This window comes from Podarcis liolepis, assembly GCF_965112155.1.
Source record: "Podarcis liolepis genome assembly, chromosome: 5".
Taxonomy (NCBI): Eukaryota; Metazoa; Chordata; class Lepidosauria; order Squamata; family Lacertidae; genus Podarcis; species Podarcis liolepis.
In genome coordinates, this window is record NC_139556.1 from 36,714,614 (window position 1) to 36,737,344 (window position 22,731).

Genomic DNA, 22,731 nt, shown 5'->3' on the forward strand with positions numbered 1-22,731 from the left:
AGGCTTGTCTGCTTACACTCTCCTTCCACACACCGCTTCCTAAATTCTTTGGTTCTTTTATAATCCTGCAACAGTTTATCACATCATAAGGGCTGGATAATAAATATATAATTGTAACCTGCAGGTGACCTTTTTATTTATGCCTTAATTCAATAATACTCTTTGACCACCTTTGGAGAGAGAAGCCTTAATTTCTGAACTGGGCATCAAACTCACAGAGGGATTAGTGGGGGGAGTTGTGATATTGTGCAAAAAGGGGGGCAAAATAGCAGTGTAGAGTACAGACTACACTCTCTGGCTTTGAAATGTTGAGCAAATAAACTGAATTTATAAGAAAATTACAGCATATTCCCTAATGTTCTATGAAATTGAACTATTACTTCCTAGACAGGGATCATCCCATTCCTTGGTTATTTTTCTTAATGTCACAGTGGGAGTCCTTGAAGGGGGAAGAGAGGAGAATAGATTATGTCGGAATTAACTTCCTGAATTATTCATAATTACAAAGTTTGAAATATTTTCCATTTTTAAGAAGCTACTTCACACAATGGGGCACGGCATGTTACATATTCTGCTCTGACATGTGAAATGTAAAAATGCCTACATCCCTTTGCACTGAATCTCTTTCTCAATTAAGAATCCTTTGGCAAGTTTAATCTTTGGGAAATAAATAGAAATGGCTAAGAGCTAAGTGCTCCCTTTTGGTATGTGTGTAACATTCCTAATCATTCCCTAGCAGGGGGTTTTCAGAAAGGCACTCCAGAAAGAGGTACTGTAGGTGTCATGTAGACAAAGGACGCAATACCAGGTTAAAATGCATTTAAATCCCAGTGAAACTATTGGGACTTAAAAGCACAATAAAGTCCTTACACTCTTATGCTTAGGTACGTTAATGTGAAGGTTCTAAGAATTAGAATATACACCTTTACATGGATTTTGGAGGGTTCTTATGTTATTTTAGGTGGTTTAGTTTATCAAGCTACACCTTAAAATAACCACCTGTGATATCTTTTCAAAACTAATTTATGTGAGTGCTTTGCTGGGAAGTGCATATTTTTCTGAGTGCCAATTTCCCTTGGGTGATGGAGGAAAAAATGTTTCTGTAGTGGAAGATCTAAGTTTCCCTCCACCCCCCAAAAAACCCCTTATTTCTAAGATAATTCACACTTTGCTGAGCTTAGTTATGCTGCATTCTGTGACATAGGGGTTAGAGTTTTGGACCAGGACGTGGGAAATCAAGGTTCAAATCCCCATTTGGCCAAAAAGCTTACTGGGTGACCTTGAGCCAGTCACTCACTCTCAGCCTAACCTATCACACAGGGTTGTTGTTGAGGTTGTTGAGGAGGAGGAGGAGAACCATGTACGCTTTAGAGGAATGGTGAGATATAAATCTAATAAATATTATTAAATTATGATCTTCCCATTCAAATGTGTGTTTTTTCCACTAGTTGAAAGGTTTCATTAAATATTTAATTCCACATCACTATTTAAAAATCTGCAGCTTTGATCAAATGGCTTTAAAAGAAAAGCTAATTAAACAGAAAACTGGATAAGTGCCTGATTCATTGAGTCCTCCTGTTGACACAGAGATTTCTTCAAGGAACGTCCAGTTTAAGAAAACATCACCGGCACTTTAGAGAACATGATTTCTGTACTACACACTAGTTTGCAGTTGGCCGTTACTTTGGATCCAGTAATTTTTACAGCACCATGCCTCATCAGAATTTTGTGGGTGATTTATGTTAGCATGATGAAAATTGCCTGGTCCTTGCTACATGAGCGACATTTCAAAAAGATAAGTGCAGCAGTGGATGTGTAGCTTTCTGCACCAGCAGTTTTCTGGACTGGGCTTCTTGGTTTAACTGAGGCCTCCATATAGTTCCCCTGTAAAGGAATGCAAGTGTTATTCTTGTAATTGCTGTGAATAGGTTTGAGTTCTATATTTTAAACTTTGTGGAAGAACTAAATGTCATTCCATTAGCCTTTAGGGCAAAACAGATATGTTTAGAATGGAGTCAGTTATTCCAATTAGGATAATGGAGAAGCTGCAGACTGTAGGACAGTAGCAATTTAATACTAGTATTTGGTTATCAGCATCATGGAAATGACTAGTTGGCACACATTCAGGTTCCTGTTAAAATATGTGGTCACACACATGTCTGGTTTACAAGTATACAGTTGTACCTTGGAAGTCAAACGGAATCCATTCCAGAAGTCCGTTCAACTTCCAAAAGGTTCAGAAACCAAAATGCAGCTTCTGATTGGCTGCAGGAAGCTCCGGCAGCCAATCGGAAGCCACAGAAGCCCCGTCAAACGTTCGTATTCAGAGGAACGTTCACAAACCGGAGCACTCACTTCCGGGTTTGCAGCGTTTGGGAGCCAAAATGTCTGAGTACCAAGGTGTTCAGGATCCAAGGTACGATTGTATAGAGATAGCAGACTTCAATCTATAATTCTAATTATATATTATTGCTATTTATTAAATCTCTATCCCGCCCTAATTCCAAGGATTACGGCAGTTTACAAGATAAGAACACAAAAATATACCATAATAAAAAATAAAAACTATATACCCCATGCACCCACCCACAGTTTAAAAGTCCATAGATCATTAAATTAGTCAAAGATGTGGGAGAAAAGGAATGTTTTTGCCTGGCATCTAAAGATATGTAATAAAGGAGCCAGGCGAGCCTCACCAAGGAGAGCATTCCACAAATACTTTAAACTAATAAACCTGAAGATTTTTTCTGCATTCAAACTTCCTGGCACATTTTTGCTCCAAATGTTAAATTCCAGAGCTTTAAGAAAGGAGAACTTCAGTAAATTTTCAGAATCATACTGCTGCATCTCTCTAGGTATCTCTGTTTGCTTAGTATCTACTTAGTGTAAGGTCATTTTATTTTAAATTTTTGTGCTTTGCTGCAGTTTGTTTTTCATGCTGTGAAAATTCCTCATGCCTTGCCTCTGAATCCAAGGTATTACACTATGTACATTACAAAGAATGATAGTCAAATAGATCAGGCAGTAGCAAATACTGTAGAAACTTCAAAAGAACTGGCTTGTTACAATTCTGATTGTGTATAATGAAAGTACAGCCCCAACAGCACATATCATCACCCTCTTCCTTTGTTAGTCATTGACAAGATGCAGCTGTTGGCAGAGAATAAATTTAAGTTTTTGCTTCTAGAAAAAAAGGGGGGAAGAACCCTAATCCATATTTATGCAGAGTTTCATTCTAAACAGACAATGTATTGATTCAGCATTGAATATAAACAAGCCCACCTCCAGATAGGTGTAGATAAATATTAGCAGCATTTATCTGTTCTCTTATGTGAGAATTATGTGAATAGATATTAATTTAATGATACTGATCTGTAGCCATTATGGACAGTGGCCTGCGAAATCTGGCTGCATTGATGGTGTATGATCTCAATATGTCTTTCATGCTCAATGTCATGGATCTCTTCTCATCTTCTACATATAATGCTGCTACTCCTCCCTTCCTGTTTAATCTACTCCTTTTGAATAGTTTATACCCTTCAATTTCTACATTCCACTCATGAGTCTCATCCCACCAGGTTTCAGTAATGTCTGTTAGGTCATATTTGTCTTCCTGTATTAAGAACTCAAATTCTTCTTGCTTAATGCACATACACTGTGCATTAATATAGAGACAACTTAAACCCTAAGTTATCCTTCCACACACAGCTGCCTCCATCCCTCTCCAAAGGGAGTCACATTCCACTACCAGGTGTCTCTTCCTTTTCTTGGTAGTGGCAGGAATTGTTCTGTGCACAGTATCTTCCTTCTATTGCCACCCCAGTTTGTTCTGAGGTCTGAAACTATTGTTTCTTCTCTGGCCGAGAATCAGCAGCATGCTTTTTTATGTCACGTTCTTTCAGGAATTCATTTCCTGCACTGGCAATCTCCCTTCCCCCTAAGGGCACCCCACCTGTATTCTGTTCCAGTACAGCCCACTCTGGTCTACCAAGAAGTTCCTCATCTTGCCCATTAGCGCCAAGTGTGGGTAGGTGGGCCTCAAGTTGCTGTACCTTCTCTTCTCTTCTGGCAAGGCAAACAGTGAGCTAGACTTGATGGGCCCAGCAAGGCAATTGGGAATATAGGAAACAGACTTATCTGAAGTCAGTCAATTGGTCCATTTAGTTCAGTATTGTCTATACTGATTGATGGTGGCACTCCAGGGTTTCAGAGTGGTCTCTCCCAGTCCTACCTAGAGATGCCAAGGATGGAACCTGGGAGCAGGTAAAACAGATGCTCTACCACTATGGCATTTCCCAACTCTTCTGTTCCTATATTTTTATCTCCTCCCTTGAGCATGAGTCTTGATTTTCTTTCTTTCAGCTAATTTGGGATATGTAGTGTAGTAATAGGGTCATAGGCTTTTTCCAAACCTTCATTTACTTTTATAGGCTTTTCGTGAGGGCTTATTGGAGCAAAAATTGCTCTGAACTTTTCAAATGAAGAAAATGGCAATAATAATAATACTTTTCATGTGTGGCGGTGTTCTTTTAACAAATAAAAATTCTCTTGTTACTTGGGGGCATTTCCGCTTTCTGCTCCCCTGATAAATTAAGAGCTACATGTTTATACAACTTAACTTGGCTGTTGAATTTTAGACAGCGATAAATCTTTCTTAATTTACTATTGTCTTAATGGGTGTTGGTTGTAATCCAGTTAGCAGCTGTTTAATTGCTTTCATGTGGCCCTTGTTTAAAGCAAAACTATCTGAGCGCACACATTGGCTCCATGGATTAAGGCTTTGAAGATATAGTGTTCTGTCACTACTCCCTCAGCTAAAATCCCCACAATGCATTCTGTCTTTAAAAAAAGAAAGAAATATTTTGCAACAAGGTTTTTAAAAAATGTTTTTAATTTGTACTCTCTATGACTAGCTACCGTTAGCAACTTTTATTGCAAAACTCCAGTGCAGCCAGTCTTGGGAGGCCTGGCCTAGATTTCCAATCAAACTGTGCATCACAAACATACTTACCCAGTAGCAGCTGGCAGGGCTGCGTGGTTGGAACTGTGTTGCTTTCCCAGCATCCCAACACCGCACCTTGCTGCTGATTATCAAGAGGGAGAGGTGCAAGGAAGGGAGCTTGACATGGGCAGCCACAGTGCTGAGATCATTAAATTCTCTCTGGCCCTGAGACTGCACTGAGCCAAATGGCCTTCCCCTCTCCTTCCCTGTCTCCCCCTTCAGAAATGGCAACAGCAGGTGGTGTTTTGAAGACAAGAGAACACATTTCCCCATCTGTGAAATGATAATAACAGAGATCCGCCATTTTGTATACACTTTTATGACAAGACCCTGTTTATATGTGTTGCTACCATATCCAAATACCTACTAGGATTGCTATTTTTTGCCCCGATGACAGGTTACTCTTAAGGAGGGCAGAAATCTAATAGATGTTGGATGGAGAAGCAGATAGTCTAGTAGTAAATGTTGCACCTGAATGTGTGTCTAAAATGGTAATCTTGGGACACAGATCCTATTCCTCTAGCAGCAGCCTATCAGGCAAAAATGTAACCTGTGCAGCATATGCTACTATTGTACCCGAGCCCCCCATCCCAGTGAAAGCAGCTTCTTTCAACTCTCTAAACATTAACATTTATATTGCAGAAGCCACAGTAGGCACCACATAGGCACCTTTGATAAGGTGTTGTTTGCAAGGATGTGTTAACCTGAGACACAAATAAAGCTGAAACCACCAATGTTTATTGTGTTGATGTAGTGCAAAAGAGAAACAAGTGTGTGATTTTTATTAACCATTTTAATTAACTTTTAATTGATTTCCATGAAGATAAATGGTTTCATTATTATGCCTCCCACTGAGCACCATGGCAGGATATTAAATGTCTTTGGAAACTTCCTGACAGTAGTGCTGATAACCAGGGACTTTTATGTTATGTAACAACTTGTGGGGTGTTATCTGCAGGCTCTTAGAAATGTGCACAAATGAAATTGCCTTACTCAAGCAGGCATTCCCTTCTCTTATGCAGCCAAGTTACTTATGCCTTGATTTATTTAAGGTAAAGAGAAGAGGAGGTATGGTGTCACATCTGCTGATATTCTGAGTTCTGTTCCTCTTCTATGGTTCTAATGGAGTAATGGAGCAGGGCTGGCTGTGGGTCCAAGTAGGACTGGCAGCAAGTGACCAAAGGCAACTAGTAACACCCAGCAGAAAGTGGAAGCAAGCAGAGTTTCTTTCTTTTCATTATAGATATAATTCAAGAGATTCAGGAAAAAGTGTAGACTTTGGGAAATGGGTCTGTATGGAGTATTGTACCGGCTACTGCTTATTTATCCTTACTGCTTAACTATTCGTTGCAGGTGTGGACTTCCTAGCCTTCTTCTTAATTCCTGGTCCCTACTTGAATTTAGCAATCCTGCATCCAGTTTTAGAGCAACCCCAGGCAGCTATGTAGGCTTATTTTTGCACCTTCCCACAACCTTCAAGGACCTTGCTTTTTTGAAGCTGGATTTCTGTCAAGAAGGTTTGGATTAGTGGCCCTGGATGCCCATGCTTTCTTAGGGTTGTGGGGCTATGAATCTGATAACAAAGAATCTGAATTCCTTCCATTAACCTGAAAAGGGTCTATTTGTGCTACAAACTCCTGATTTCATGTTTCTTCCCCTCCCTTATCTTTTAGGCTACTGACCCAGATGCTGGAGTAAATGGTCAAGTCCGTTACAGTTTGGCAAACTTCAACAATCTTTTCCGCATAACATCCAATGGCAGTATTTACACTTCAGTGAAGCTAAATAGAGAAAACAGGGACTATTATGAACTCATTGTTGAAGCAACAGATGGAGCTGTGGATGCCCGCCGTACAACGTTAACTCTGGGAATCAAAGTTCTGGATATTGATGACAACAGCCCTGTGTTCACGAATGCCTCCTATACAGTGACTATTCCTGAAAACCTGCCCCCAGGCACTGTCTTCTTACGTTTAGAGGTAAGAGAGCCATGAGTTTCCTGAATATTCTCTGTGAAGAAGAATATATCTTAATCGTATTGCATCAAAACCAGTCCACCTAGTTGGCGATCTCTTAAAAGAAAAAATTAAAATTAGTTGAGAGAGTAGGGAACAAAAAATAAAACTTCTAATCATTTATTTCTGGGATTTATATTAAGCTTTTAACCTACAAAAGGCAGTCTATAACACTGGCAGTCTTCATAATAAATTAATTAAAAGAAAGATCATCAATATTTGAAATTAGATTAATACTAAAATATCTTGAGGCACCATTAGAACTTTTTCCCCACCCCAAAATGGTACTTTAAAAAATTGAATTCCTGAATTATGACTCCTTATTAATCTCAGCATCTCCTTGAATTTAATAAAGTCTTCTTAATAGAATCTAACTCTTTTCTTATGGTACAGATACAGTAAACTACAGGAAAAGGGAACCTGTGGCCCTCCAAACACTGTTGAATTTCAACTTACCCACAGCCCCCAACAACATGTCTAACTGTTAGAATGACACAATCCAGAAACAGCTGGAGGTTCCCTACCCCTGATTGCACCTTGAAGACTTCTTGAAATTCAGCAACTTGTTTTAGCTTCCTTACTATTTTCATGATTGTAAAGCAAAACTTTTATACTAGCAAGAGAAAGCATATGCATTATAATTGGGGGGTCTGAAGGTACTCCGGGATTTGTTCAAGATGTGCACAAACCCATTTGTCCAAAGGAGAAAGAAGATCTTGGTGTGCAAAGAAATTCACATGTGGTCATGAAATGGCTGAGAAAGCTGTTGCAGCCAGTAGAGATCTATATGCATCTTCAGACTCTTGCAGTACAAACAGGTTGCCTGTAATCCAGTGCAAGATGCTTTCTCCCTACCTCCTATCCCATTTTTCATGCCAAGTCACAAAACTGAAGGGGGGGGGGGGAATGCAGTGGCCTTATAAACACAGGGCAAAATAGCTGACCTCCTCTTATATAGCTGCACAGTGAACAATTGCAATACGGTTCAGTGGCATAGGAGTAATTTAATTCTCAGGATCCTGGGGAGGTAAGAAAGCACTATATATGTAGGCATATCAGCCTCCTATTCCAGGTAAAGGACAATGCACACCAAGGTGTGTGGGGTAGAGAAAAGAGCTCCTTCTGTCTCTGTGGGTCTGTGTTTTCATGGAGGTATTGTGCCTACAGTCTGGAGTTCAGAAGAACAGAAGTGCCTGTGTTAGGATTTATTGGATCCAATATATTGTGTCAACGGATTTTTAAATATATTTTTTAGGAAAAAAACAATTTGGGGAAACGTAATTACTCAGATTAAATTAAGCAATAATAATTTTTGGCCTCCAAAGTGGTGTGGTGGTGTTTTTAAATGACATCTGTGTATACTGCCTTTGCTGGAAGCCAAAATAATGTTCTTTATGTCTTCTAGGCTAAGGATATTGACCTTGGAGCCAATATTACCTATGGAATACGAACCCGGGAAGCGCTGCAGTATTTCTCATTGAACAGATTTAACGGGGACCTGTCACTTATAAAGTCCTTGGATTTTGAGTCATTTCCTGACCCAGATGCAGCATTCACTTTTTTAGTGGAAGCCTTCGATATTGGGGGAACAATGCCTCCAGGCCTTGCTACTGTCACTGTGAGAATAAGGGTAAGAGTTAAAAAATTCCTAACTTAATTGGCTGTATGGTACCATTAAACAGAGACCCAAATGTATTCTTGCTGAAGCAGAGGCACCCAAGAGAAAACCTCTTCTTTTCCCTACAGTTTTATAATGTTCATTCTCTTTCATTTGCATATATCTGCAGACGTTACAGCAGGAACTTGTTCACATTTAAAATGTACAGTACTAACAAATATAATTGCTTTGCAAATGTACATAATTACAGAGCTATGCCTTGGCTCCTAGATTTGTGAGTTACAAAATTAGATTGGTGAATCCTTTAAATTCCCCCAAAGATTGAAATAAACACTCAACAGAATTGTTTGCCAAAGTAGCAACATCTATATTTCAGTTTAAGTTCGCATAAACCCATAGTTTTATGAGCCTCGCTTGTGGATCAACTGCTTGTACATGCTGCATTAGAATTTCAATTTCTGCTGTCAGAAGCTCCAGCCTTCCAAAAGAAATGGCCGTGTGAAAGCTGCTTTTTCATTATAAATATTTCTTTGTTCATAATTTAGTGCGGGATCCTGTTACTTTATTCTTCCTGCTTTTTAAAGACATTAAATTATTAAGTGTACAATCAATACATTTTAAGTGTAATGGTAGTGATGTAAATTGTGAACATGACACAAACACATGCTTGAAATGTATGCTCTTCAAGGAATTGTGATTGGCTATTGTTCATTGCTAAATGCATGTTGGTGGCCCATTCCACATTTTCTTGGAATGAGGAATGACCCAGTAGTGGCACACATGGGGCAACTGCAGAGGTGCTTACTGGATGGCCTGCAGCAGGGCAGTGAAGACGTGTTTATCTGAAAGGGGCAGTGTTTTAGCATCTTTCATCTCTGCAGAAGATATAGTGGTAGCTCGGGTTAAGAACTTAATTCGTTCTGGAGGTCCGTTCTTAACCTGAAACTGTTCTTAACTTGAAGCACCACTTTAGCTAATGGGGCCTCCTGCTGCTGCCACGCCACCAGAGCACAATTTCTGTTCTTATCCTGAAGCAAAGTTCTTAACCTGAGGTACTATTTCTGGGTTAGCCAAGTCTGTAACCTGAAGCATCTGTAACCTGAGGTACCACTGTACAAGCTTGACTTCTTTCTTTTTCATTTGTTCAGTGGTTTTAATTTAAACTATTGGTAGCTGGGTTCAGTTTGTCAATCTTCTTGCTATGGAATGTTTCAACTAAATGGTGGTAAACGCCTGAAGTAACCACAGAAGAGTGAATATTATCTCAGCCAGAATATTAACCTAGTCCGATGCCAGAGTATTTTACATACTCTGTACAATGGGAACATTAAACTGTTCCACATGTGAATAGCACCAGACATACCCCCCCCTCTCTCTCTCTCTTTCTCTCTCTCCCTCTCTCTCTCTCTCTCTCTCACACACACACACACACACACACACACCGTTTTCAGACATTCAAAAGAAAGTGTAAGGGCTCAAACTGTGTATGGTGTTTCAGGGGCACACACCAGCCCTGCCTCCCAATATCACTATCTGTTCTTTTTTGTACAGTGAGCAGAAACCTCTGCGGCAAGAATCTAACTGCTATCAGCCAAACACAGAATTGCCCCTTCAGTTCGGAATGCTGATTGTATAGGATTCCTGAATTCAGGGAGGATTCTGACCATATTCAATGGGCCTTGGTGGTGAACATACAGATCTGAAGTAGAGCCAGGGTATTAGAGGCAGGGCTTGTTTGAACAAGACACACACCTTATTTTTATGCTTCTTATTTTTCATCATTTAGCACAGTTTACCCTGTGCATCATTTAGCACAGATTACTCTTCCTTTCCCGTATGTTCTGTTCACTGATCATACTTTACCTCCTTTCCCATCTTCATTTTGGGCCATTTAATGGTCTTCTGTGCAGTGAGCTTTTTTTCCTATATCTTCTGTTGTACATGAGACACTGTTGCTGTTGGTTAGGGTTATGTTGCTATTATATATCCTGTTAGGTATCCAACTCAGAGTAGACTCGTTGAAATTAACATGGCATGCCTATTGATTTATCCGGTTGTACTCTGACATAGTTACCGGTATATACAGTGCAAAAAAAAACCTCTCTAGTATCTGAGCTGAGACAGTTTGTATTTTCATTTGTGGGTTTTTTAATTCTCTCTCTTTAAAAAAAAAAAAGATTTTTGAGCATCATTTGAATGCATACTATTGCTCTCACATATTTTATGCGATCTCTATTAATGTACATATTGGTGTGTGCAAAGACCTATCTCTCAGGACCAGAAAGCGACTGAATTGTCTTAAAAAGAGTCCTTAACAATACACCCAGTTTGGACGTACATATCTCAGCTTATTAAGCCAAGACATGCACTAGCTTTGTGCAAGCAAGTTCTGCCTTCATGCCACCCCTTCTTGGTGTGCCATGATCGAAAACTTCCTGGGTTAAATAACCATAGTTTCCTGTAATATCTGAACAAAGAAACTATAGATAGCAGGTTCGGGGCAACCCAGGAATACAAACTGCAGTACCTTGTAAACATAGTATTCTGGTTACATAGTAACAGAAAACTATGCTTAGTTAACCAAGTAGTCTACAACTGTGCTGCACGAGGAGGAATGAGATAGTGCTAGTGGGGCAAGGCTTGTGCATGCAAACAAAGCCAATGTTTTTTATCAAATGAAAACATTGGTTGTTAGCACCTTAGAGACACTGTAGATAAAAACGTTTCCCCAAAAAAGATTAAAGTAAAATATTGCTTGCTATTAAACTAAAACATTGCTTGCTATTAAAAGTAATATATTGCTTGCTATTAAAAGTAATATATTGCTTGCTATTAGCAGTTGTATTTAGTGTTTGTGGTCATAAATTGTCTTCGTAGTTGTACTAAGACAACAGGATGTGGTTGTTGGGAAAAGTTATTATGTAGCTTTCTTTAGAAATTATTGTTCTGACATTTGTGTACATGCCAGACCACTTTTATCTGATTTTTACTTTGTAACGTTGTACAAATGAACATGGAAAAAAGAAGTCTCACTGCCACATGTACTATGGGATAAGCATCAAGGGGGAAAGTATGTCAGAATGCTCATATCCTTGTGCATGTATGAATTTACATATTGACAATCTGGAAGGTGTTGAGAGAAGGGCAACCAGGATGATCAAGGGCCTGGAAACAAAGCCTTATGAGCAACAGTTGAAGTAGCCGGGTATGTTTAGCCTAGATATGAGGAAACTAAGAGGAGGTATGATAACCATCTTCAAATATCTCAAGGGCTATTACATGGAAGATGAGCAAGCTTGTTTTCTCCTGGTCCAGAAGGTTTGACCCAAACCAATGGAATCAAGTTACAAGAAAGGAGTTTCTGACTAAATATCAGGAAGAACTGTTTGACAGTAAGAGCTGTTTTGACAGTGGAATGGACTCCCTCAGAAGGTGGGAGTCTTCTTCCTTGGAGGTTTTAAAGCAGAGGTTGACTGGCTACCTGTCATGTATGCTTTAGTTGAGATTCCTGCATTGCAGGAGGATAAAGTAGATGACTCTTGGGATCCCTTCCAGCTCTGCAAATCTGTGTTTCTATAAAAGTCATTTTGGGGCATCTTTGTGTTGATATCAACTCGAACTAGACTCTAGTGCATATAACATGACTGGACAGCTGAAAGCCATGTGGGGATGTTGTCATGTGATGAACCACACATAAGTTTATCTCAAGGCACCGATTGAATTGGTCCGTCCCCCCATGTCACTACAGATCTGGATTAGAGAAAGCTACCTAGTCTGGATGATGATCCACTACACCTGGACTTCTCATCACATGGTGGCAAAAGCCATGTAGATTGACTTAAAGTAGTGGTATGTCAGTTGTGACATGGGCCCTAAACAATATTTGTCAAGGCATGGCTTGCTAAACTTGTGAGGGATGTGGAAAATATTATCTGATTGCTTCACCATGAGCACAGATCCTCTACTACTTTGACTTTGTGCCAGCTCCTGAGGTGCATCAGGCAACTTCCACATCGTTCTCTTAAAGCTGGATGGTGGATGCAGAAATAAAACATGGTACAACCCCCTTGGGGAGGATGCTCTTCAGACTACAGGTGGGGGTATCCATTTTTGACTGCTCCCACAAGGGAGAATGCTTATAATGGATGTATTATATATATTCTTTATTGTTTTTATTTGGAGAAAAGGAATGCACTGGCACACTGGACACTTCGTGTAAAAAGAAGCTTGAACAAATACCAGACTCCTGAACTTCACTTCGGTGTTTAATTGTCTGCCTGCCTTTTATTGCCTCATATACTTCATTGTGAACATTATCCCTTAATTTAAATAATTAGCTTCTTTAGGCTTGCAGAACATTAAATATGAAAAAGAGGCCGTTGTGCCATGTTAACAACATTACTGTAATTAGTTTAAGGTCTGTTTAGTTTAAAGAGAGAGAATAAGAGAAAGTAGCTATTTTCGACTGTCATAAGAAAAGTAGCCCAGACTTGCGAGGAGAATCCCAAAAAGTTTTCATAAAAGGACAAGGCAAAGTCATCCACCTCACAATACTCAGTCACTAACTTGCTATAGGTTTTCTGATTGCACTTATTACACAGTCCGGTGTACCGCTGCTATTTAGACTGGAAATGCTGCATGAAAATCTTGGGGAATGTCCGTAACTCAGTGATAAAGCACATACTCTGCATGCAGAAGTTCAGTCCCCAGCATCTCTAGATGGGACTGGGAAAATCTGCTGTTTGAAACCCTGGAGAGCCAGGGCCGTCTAGTCAATGCAAAGCTAGATGGACCGAAGGTCTGACATGACATGGCAGCTGCTTCAGTTCAGCCCAGCAGACACTGTGTTTTGGTGGCAGTGAAAGGGTTCCTGGAAGTTTCAAAATGGAGGGAGGGGACACACACACCCCTTTCTGCACCTGAACAGATGTGAGAGTAGTTCCTCAGGCTGCAGGCATGCAGGGAAAGGGAATAGGTTTGGACTCAGGCCATTGCAAACAGTTGTGAGGGAGTAGAGAACGACAGTGAGTCAGGCAGACTGATAATATGTAATGGAATTATATGGTCATCCGGCCATCAGTCGTTACTCCAACAAAAAACAGGCTGAGGTTTAAAAATATATCATTTTAAATGACGCCATTTGAAGAAAATCTGAGTTTCTCCTAGTAGTAGCATTAAGTTCTCCTAGCAAATCTTGACTCTCATTGCAGTGGTCACTTGGCACTGTACAGTATTAGTGAATCCTGCCATGCTGACTTGAATCACTTTGCAATCGGTTCTTTGGTTCACTGTAAACTCCTCACTGCTTAATCTCCTTTATTTCTGATACGATTCTGCTGTAGATTCAGTATTACCAATAATTGTTGCAGACAGTTCCACTGACAACAAAATGATAAGTGGTGTTAACTGAAATGGCTTAGCAGCAGCAGGAGTGGCCCATGTTGCAGGGCAGAGACACTCTCCAGACACTGTCTGCACTTTCTTGGGATGGGGAAGGGCAGGAAGGCAGCAAGGTTTGGCTTCCTACCCCAACATTCCAGAGCTCTGCGCAGGTATCGGTAAGTTGTAGTGACACCAGTGTTGAGACAGTGGCTCCATTACACAATGGCGTATCTATATTCTGATCATCTTCTGTGTGAAAAATAAATACTCCATTGCTGTACTTTGTCCTGAACGTTTGTATCATTAAAAAAGTATGCAAGACCTGAATCTTTGAAGCTGAATGTATGCACTGTTCTCCTTTTCTAGAATAAAAATTCAGCAATATTTGATGCAGCAGAAGTAATGTTTAGAATCTGACTTGACCAGGGCAATGTGGGCCGAGAAATGACTCATTTCTTCTTTGTTTTTCCAATGCCAGTTCCAGGTGGGCATGGCTGAGGAAATTGAAGACTGGCCCTTTGGAAGATCTGTGGAGTTTTGGATCCCACAGATTCAAAACTGCTGACCCCCCCTCCCCTTCACTAAACACATCCTTTCAGCTACTACCAGCAATAGCTCCCTTCCTTCCCAGGCTCTGCTTCCTCCTTCCTACTAACCGGAAAGGCCATTGGAAAAGTGCTATTGCTGCAAGCTAACTCCCTCCAGGCATCTATAGTGTGGGGTCAAGATTGCACTTTTATTTATTTAAGGAATATTTGTGAAACATTTGTTGCCGTTTTTCATGGCCCGTTATACAATAAGTGTATATATTCCGATTATCTCATACATATATATGCGTCTGTATTTTGTATGAGAAGCTTTTTAAGGACATCCAAGAGAACTGAATCATTTAAGCTGAAGGTATACGCTGTTCTCCTTTTGTATAATAAAAACTTAGTACTGCCACTAAAATATTCAATACACCAGATGTCATGTTTTGAATCTGAATTGACAGGGACAATGTTGGCTGAGAAATAACTCCCAAATATTTGAAATGAATTCCCCATTCAATTGCTTAGTGATCTGAAACACATATATATTTCTTATATTTATTTGTAAAGATAAATACTTTGCCTTTATCATAGTTGATTGCCAACCATTCTGCCTTATAACCTAAACATTTATTCATAAGTGTTTTAAGTTCGGCCCAGGATTGTGAGAGTAATGCAACAGCATATGCATACAATGAAAGTGAGATTCACATACTTGACTGGCTAGATAAACTGACTTCTGGAACATGTAATTTGGGAGAGGGAATCATTCTAATATCAATTAAACAAAGGAGGATCAGCTAACGTCCCCACGCCTTCCTGCACATGTCCTTGTTTTTGTAATCAGAGCAGGCAGCAAAAAAAGAGGGTTACATCAAGCTCTTGGGTTTCATCAAACTGTGCGGGTTTGACTGAAGAAAATATAAGTATGTTCTAGAACAGACATAGGCAAACTCGGATCTCCAGATGTTTTTGGGACTACAATTCCCATCATACCTGACCACTAGTCCTGTTAGCTAGGGATCATGGGAGTTGTAGTCCCAAAACATCTGGAGGGCCGTGTTTGCCTATGCCTGTTCTAGAATCAAGTTCTGCTAATTGATACAAAATAGAAATGAAAACAAGTTATGTGTTCCAGTAATGTGTAACTAGAAAATAGATCTTAGTTACAAATAGATCTTAATTGCATTAGTACATTTATCATTCAGTTCCCTTGATCATTCCTTTTACCACTGATTTCAACTAGAGATCCACACAGTCTTCTTTTATCTGTAGGTTCCATGTTTTCCTTCCAAACAGCATGAACTTTGCAGGCATTTTGCTATCTCCCAGGGCATCAGACCTGTCAAAAATGTAAGCAGTTTGGGCAAAGCCTCCTCATAGGCCACCCTGTAACTTTCAGTTCAAAAACCAGCTGCAAATCTCCTGCTTGTAACTTCTCTATGTGTAATCCTATTGGCATGTTTTCAGGCACACCCACCCACTACTTTAATCCAGCCTAATTTCAGACAGATTGAGGAAAGGGAAATGGCATACATAGCCTAAATGCTATCATACCTAAATTTTGTGATTGTGTATTCATTCACTGCTTCCCTCCCTTTATTTCCCATGTCCCAGCAATCTTTCTTTGACATCTATAGGCTTGTTATTTCCACTGCTCTTTCTCAACTGCTTCTCACAGTGACATTTCTGTGAACAGCACACAGCATCCTGGCCCGTGTGATCAATGCAAAACACTGCCTTCAGCGCAAAGCAGTTAAAACAAGTTTTATTCATTCACATGTTTATCCGTTTGTATGTGCTTTAGAAATGATTAACCAAATGGCGGTTCATTTATTTAATTTTTCATTCATTTCTAAAACAAATGCAAACTAGAAATGTATGCCTAACAGGTGAAATGGGCTATGTTTTCATAATCTAGTTGATTTACAGGTTGATTTGTACATCATAATCTAATTTTTCTTCATCTTGTATAACAGAACTCTAGCTTTCAGTGAGCATCTTATTTGCCATTATTGGCTAGTGATTTTGTTATCTCTTCTAATTGCTTGCAGCCCCTCCAAGCACTATTTCCCTGCAGACCTCACTAAAAAGAATGGAGGAAGCAAGAGGCCAGGCTAAGCAGGCAGTAAAAAGTTGGCCAGTTTTCAGTACCCTTGCATTCTTTCTCCATGTCTCTAGAATGCATGTCCCAGTGTGTCCTTCACTGACCTTGTGTTTGTTTGTTTACTATATTTGTTTCCTCTTTTGCAAAGTCAGTGTCAACTTCTTAGCCTCTTAAATATAATAGAGCTGATTTGTCAGTTTACATCTTGATGGAAGGGTGTTGGCAGATCTTGCCGGAGCCAAGATGACAGGGATGGCTTCCGGAAATCTTGTCTATCAGTCTTTATTTTTACTGTGGCATAATTCCAAGGCTAGCAAGACAGAGTTCATAATGTGCAGTCAGAATTCATGGACGTTCCTCCTATATGGCAATCTTCACATATACTTAAGCATAAAAGCTCAGAAGAAAAGCATGCATTTTGTCTTCTGCTTTCAGGTTGTATCTACTGCAATATGAAACAACATTTGGATTTTAATCAACAGGAACAATATGCAGATAACTATTAATATCTTGCATGGCAATATTTGATTTTGTACTATGAACTAGCATCAGTCTGTTTAAATGATAGGGAAGTAGTAACCCCCTGAGAATGTTTACAACAGGTATAGCTCTAGGGTTCTTCTGTGGGTAGTCATCCTAGCGATTATATTTAGGTAAAGATAAAGGTAAACAGACCCCTGACCATTAGGTGCAGTCGCAGATGACTTTGGAGTTGCGGCGCTCATCTCATTTTATTGGCTGAGGGAGCCGGCGTACAGCTTCTGGGTCATGTGGCCATCATTACAGAGCCGCTTCTGGCGAACCAGAGCAGTGCATGGAAACGCCATTTACCTTCCTGCCTATTTATCTACTTGCACTTTGACGTGTTTTCGAACTGCTAGGTTGGCAGGAGCGGGGACCGAGCAACGGGAGCTCACCTCGTCGTGGGGATTCAAACCGCCGACCTTCTGATCGGCAAGCCCAGAGATAACTGAAAGAGATTATATTTACCTTAGGATAATACAGTGGCAAAACATGTGAAGAGAGGTTCCTACTGTAGCTCTAACTGACAACTCAAAGATTGCAATATCTGATGCCTGGCAAAGATGTGCAACTTTTATTCCACAGAATTGTGGGTGATAAGTGACAACTGAAGTGTAAGTTATGGGAAACCTGAGAGAAGTCCTAATAGATATGAGGTAGTATCTATTTCAGTGTCTCTTCCATCAGGCTGATAATGTCAAAGGACACTTGCTACCACCATTTTGCCTGTGCAGTTTTCAGTAAGCAGAAGTTATGAGGGGGCTATCACATCTCAATTCTCAATGCAAAATCCTACAATATTGTTTCCCATGCTGTTTAACATACATATAATTCCCCCTAGTGAAATAATCCAGGGATTTGTGATGTGGTATAAGTCTCTGCTGTCTTCATAACTCTAAATCCTAATACAAATAATTAATTGAAACAAAACCCTTCATGTTTAGGATACAACATCAAACTGAATGTCATTTCCCTATTTGCTACATTTTTGTCACATTTATAATAATGATATGCTGTATGGATGAGTAACACATAAACAGAGTATTATTAAATATCTAAGATGAAATAATAAGGGAAATCGCAATCAGCTGAAATACGTAGTTAACACTCAAATGAAATTATTTCTTTCAGTGTTCTTGTAAGTCTAGTTGTTGTTTGCATCTGTTTGTTTTTGGGGGCAGAGTGTGCTTTCAGAGGTGAAGTCAAACTGTCGGAGAGTTACAGCATCTGCTGTGGCCGTAGAGACCAATAAGGGAGAGACATGTTTTGTTGCAGCAGGACACATGAAAGCATCCAGTTGTGCTGATGGAGATGTACCATGGTGTTTCTTCTTTCTGTGGTCCTCCCTGCGGTCATTTCTCCTCTGGTCACTGCTGTGGATACACAACCTGACAGTCTCCAGGCACTACAGTCTGCAAGGGATTCCCACATGGTGGGGTTGATCTGGCCAGCCTTCATGTCACGTTTCCAGACATCTTTGTAACACAGAGTTGGTCTGCCAGTGGGCCAGGTGCTTGAAGCCACCTCCCCATAGAGCAAGTCCTTGGGGATAGTACCAGCTTCCATTCTGTGGACATGACCAAGTCAATAGACATCACTGAGACTGAGTGTCACTGAGTGTGAACACGTTGGAAATGTGGGCTTGAGAGAGCACTTCTTTGTTTGAGACTCAAACAAGTCCTACCACCTCATGCCCCAAAACTTCCTGATGCAGCGCATATCAAAGGCATTGAGGTGTTGCTCCTGGTGAGTGTAAGTTTCCCACAATTCACTACCATAAAGCAGAGCGCTCAACACACAAGCCTGGAAGACCTTCATCTTGGTACTGGTCATTAGCATCACATTCTCCCTTTTGGAGAAGTAAGTCTTTGCTATAGCTACCTTACCAATTCAGCTCAGTGTCAATGGAGAGGTTGCTGGTTATAGTGGAGCCCAAGCAGACAAAATCATCTATTACCTCAAGCATGTGGCCACCAGTGCTGATGCGTGGAGCGCTGGTGATGTCCTCACCCAGAATGTTAGTCTTTGTCAGGCTCCCTGCAGGCTTGGGCAAAACATTTGATGAATCTCTATAGAGCTTCCCCAGAGTGTGCTGTCAAGGCCGCGTCATCTGCAAATGGCATCTCTCGGATAAGGACCCACCACACTTTTGTCTTGGTGTGGAGACATGCCAGGTTGAACAGACCCCGTCAAGTTGAAGGCAAATGAGATAAAAAAGGCCCCCATTCCTAGCAATGGCAGAAATTCTCCAACCATAATGCATTCTTCTCCATGCAGTTGTGCGTGAGTAACTTTACTTGAGGACATAAAAGCTGTATGACCAAATCTCCCTGCTACATTTAAAATGTTTTAATTCTTTACAATGTATTTATATTGATTGATTCATCTGACATATTGATTCATCTGACATATGCAGGCTAGAAAGAAGATTTTTTTCCTCTTTTTCCTTTTGTGGGATAACAAAGCCTTCCTTTTAAAAAAAAATTGCAGGCTGGACACATAACTTTTCATTCACAGAAAATAGCTGCTCTTTTAAAACTACCATTTTACCTAATTTTGATTATTCACATAAACTTTCAAAGGAAGTGTGCCCTTTCCCTCTAGCTAAATTACTATCATATCCAACTTGTCCACTCCCTTAATAGATTTCTCCAAATATTATTTCAGTAACTTTTTTTTTACAAGCAGTGAACTTTACAAGGGATTAAGAACAAAGCTTGTATATCAGCAAAATCATGGGGTAGAGTTCTCCTTGAACTTTACTACATAAAGCTAAAGGTTTAGGGTTGAATTTTTGAATGTCTGTTGAAGAACATTCTGTGTTGCTAATTGTACAACTTTCACCTCACCAAATACTCATGTGCTGATTGACTCAGTAGAAAAAAGGTGGTTTTAGGTCAAAAACTTACTGTCTTTCAGCATTTTAGCTAGGGCTGCCATAAGTCCTGGTTTTCCTGGAACCAGCCTCTGAAAATTGCATCCAGAATAATTTTTCAGAAATCAACAATGGGGGTTAAATCATGTCAAAAATGCCTTTAAAAATGATTGTAGCTTTACTTTAAAAAAAATCTCAAAAACTTTGGTTCCCCTACAAAGAAAACTTCAACTGTGTCCCGATTTTCACGTTTGCAGATATGGCGACCCTAATTTTAGGCAACTTTGCATTCATACTTTTATTTGCTCCTGATTTGTTTACCTTAGAAATATAAATAAGGCCCTCCAGTCATTTCCCATAGAAGAGGATGTTCTGAAACATTCTTATCAGAGGATGTTCTACATCATTTCTCTTTTTGGCATATCTATTTATAGTTGCTGATTTCCTAACACAAAGGACATAAGGACATGCAGAAGATGAACACAAATGTTTAGGCGTTCTGAATTTGTCATCTATTATCGGGAAACAGTACAGACACAATAAAGGGACATAGCAATATCTGACAGGGCTGAATATGATGTTTGTTTGAAATAATCCCTTGTTTTACATGTTGTTGAACAAATAGGAAAAAACCTCACATTTTTGTGGGGTGCGCGATCAGTGTACTGAAAAATATTGGCACTATATTTCATACATTACAGTTAAGCAAGTATTTCCTACACAGATTATATCCATAAAGAGAAATGTTTGGTATGAAATAACTGCAATTTAAGCAATAGCCTACACACTGTCTCAATCTTTTATCTTCAGTTCCTCCTAGTCCTACTTCTTGGGCTATTCAGATTGCACCTTTGTAGTGTAAAGTTAGGGTTCCCAAATTGTGGTCCATGGGTACTTCATTCAGGTGGCCTACAACATGGCTGTAAAAAGACAATTGAAAAATAATTCAGCAACTAGCACAGTATATTACAATTGCTACAAAAGGCAGAAAACTTGTTAGGTGGTCCACCAAGACCCTCAACATTTTTCAAGTGGTCTGTCAGGGGCAAGGGAAATCTGGAGCCACTGGTGTAGAGGCCATCATGTGGATAAGCATGTGAACCTTAATTGATCTGCAGAATATGTTTGTCAGCTGGAAAAAGCTTTTCCCCAGGCAACATCCAAACAGGCATGTGGTCTTCACTTCACTTAGCATGTTGAACCTGACAAAAAAAAAAAATCTTCTCCCCATCTACTTAATTTTCTAAGCTAGACCAGATTCAAACTTCACCAATGATAAGTGGGAGAAAGTGGGTGAGAGGCAAAACAAAAAAGGGGGATGCATGGAGCTCTATCCGCCCCCCCCAAACACGCATGAACTAGAAATGCAGACACAGAGCACACACACACAGAGAGAGAGAGAGAGAGAGAGAGAGAGAGAGTTTGGTGGCATTGGTGATTACTTGGACTGGTTGTTGCATTGATAGCTTTTCTTGTGCTGGATGAGCAGCACATCCAACCACAATAGCTCTATCACATGCTGAGTGAATGCATGGGGATCACACTCAGGAGTAGCTATACCTTCAGGGTTTATGCGAAAGGGCCCTGCCACACATATACCCCCTCTATACCCAATCAAGAACTCTGGCCAATATGGGTTACAAATCCAGTGCAAGCAGATTCCCTTAAACTGCGTTGGTCGTTTTTTCCTGGTTGATTGCTGCCTCTTCCTGCATGCATGGGAGAGTGGTAACGTTTGTTTAAACATGTGAGTCGAACCTACAAAAAACTGGCTCCATGGGAGCATGGTTAAAGTCCCCCCATAGGATATATAGGTCATGCAGTAATGATGATCCTGAAAGTTAAGGTATTTCATATCAGAGCTTGTTATTGCCAGTGTATTTGATTGATCACAGTTTCTACAAAACCCTGGATTTGATCCATATTTTTTTTGCATCACATTTCATTAAAAAGAAATAGAGTCCCTCTCTCAAAACCTGTTGAGTCACTCCAAACCTCTGAAACTAATTTCATAAGAGATCACAAGATGAAAGCTACCTATCAGTAGTTATGTTTAAAAATAAAAAAGTGATATGTTTATTTCTCAAGATGCTACTCTAGAGTTTGCATTTTCACAGCCTACAAGAATTTGCTCAGTCCCTGGAAATCTTATTTATTGAAATGACAATTGTTCTGATGAAGCAGATCTACTCTATGTCAATTCTTTACACATTTACATTGCATGGAAAATTTTGCATCCTCCTCTTGAGTACTAGTCTTGTGCGCAGATAAGTAACACAATTGAGGAGCCAGAAGGCCTGACAATAGTAAATGAATTGGATAACGGGAAGAGGCTGAGCAGAGCCTAGTTTGAAAGAACTATTGTGAATGTGTCCATAATTTCATTTCAGCTTCAGCAGTAAATTCTTAATTATGTTTTGCAGGATATGAACGATTACTCCCCAGTATTTAGCAAACCTCTGTACAGGGGCATGGTTGCTCCTGATGCAATCAAGGGCACGGTTATAACAACAGTTGAAGCTGAGGATCTGGACCCTCCGGTAAGGAAAACAAACAAACAAAATCTTAATACCCTGCACCCAGGAGAGATTTCTTTAAAAGCCGCATAAGTGGCCTTAATCCTCTGAACAACATAAGTGATTACTACGATTTATTTTTATTTATTTTAACCCAGCAGTGG

The 22,731-nt window shown here is 39.9% G+C and overlaps 1 protein-coding gene across 26 annotated transcripts in view; it reads left to right on the forward strand.

Moving 5' to 3' along the window:
* Positions 1-22,731, forward strand: part of PCDH15 (protocadherin related 15) — a 623,360-nt gene that overhangs the window by 495,420 nt on the left and 105,209 nt on the right. For all 26 annotated transcript variants that reach the window (XM_083503000.1, XM_083503013.1, XM_083503006.1 and 23 more), the window contains 3 exons: positions 6,676-6,981; positions 8,423-8,647; positions 22,475-22,591. In XM_083503000.1, the coding sequence (XP_083359126.1) occupies positions 6,676-6,981; positions 8,423-8,647; positions 22,475-22,591 (648 nt within the window). The remainder of the gene's footprint in view (positions 1-6,675; positions 6,982-8,422; positions 8,648-22,474; positions 22,592-22,731) is intronic.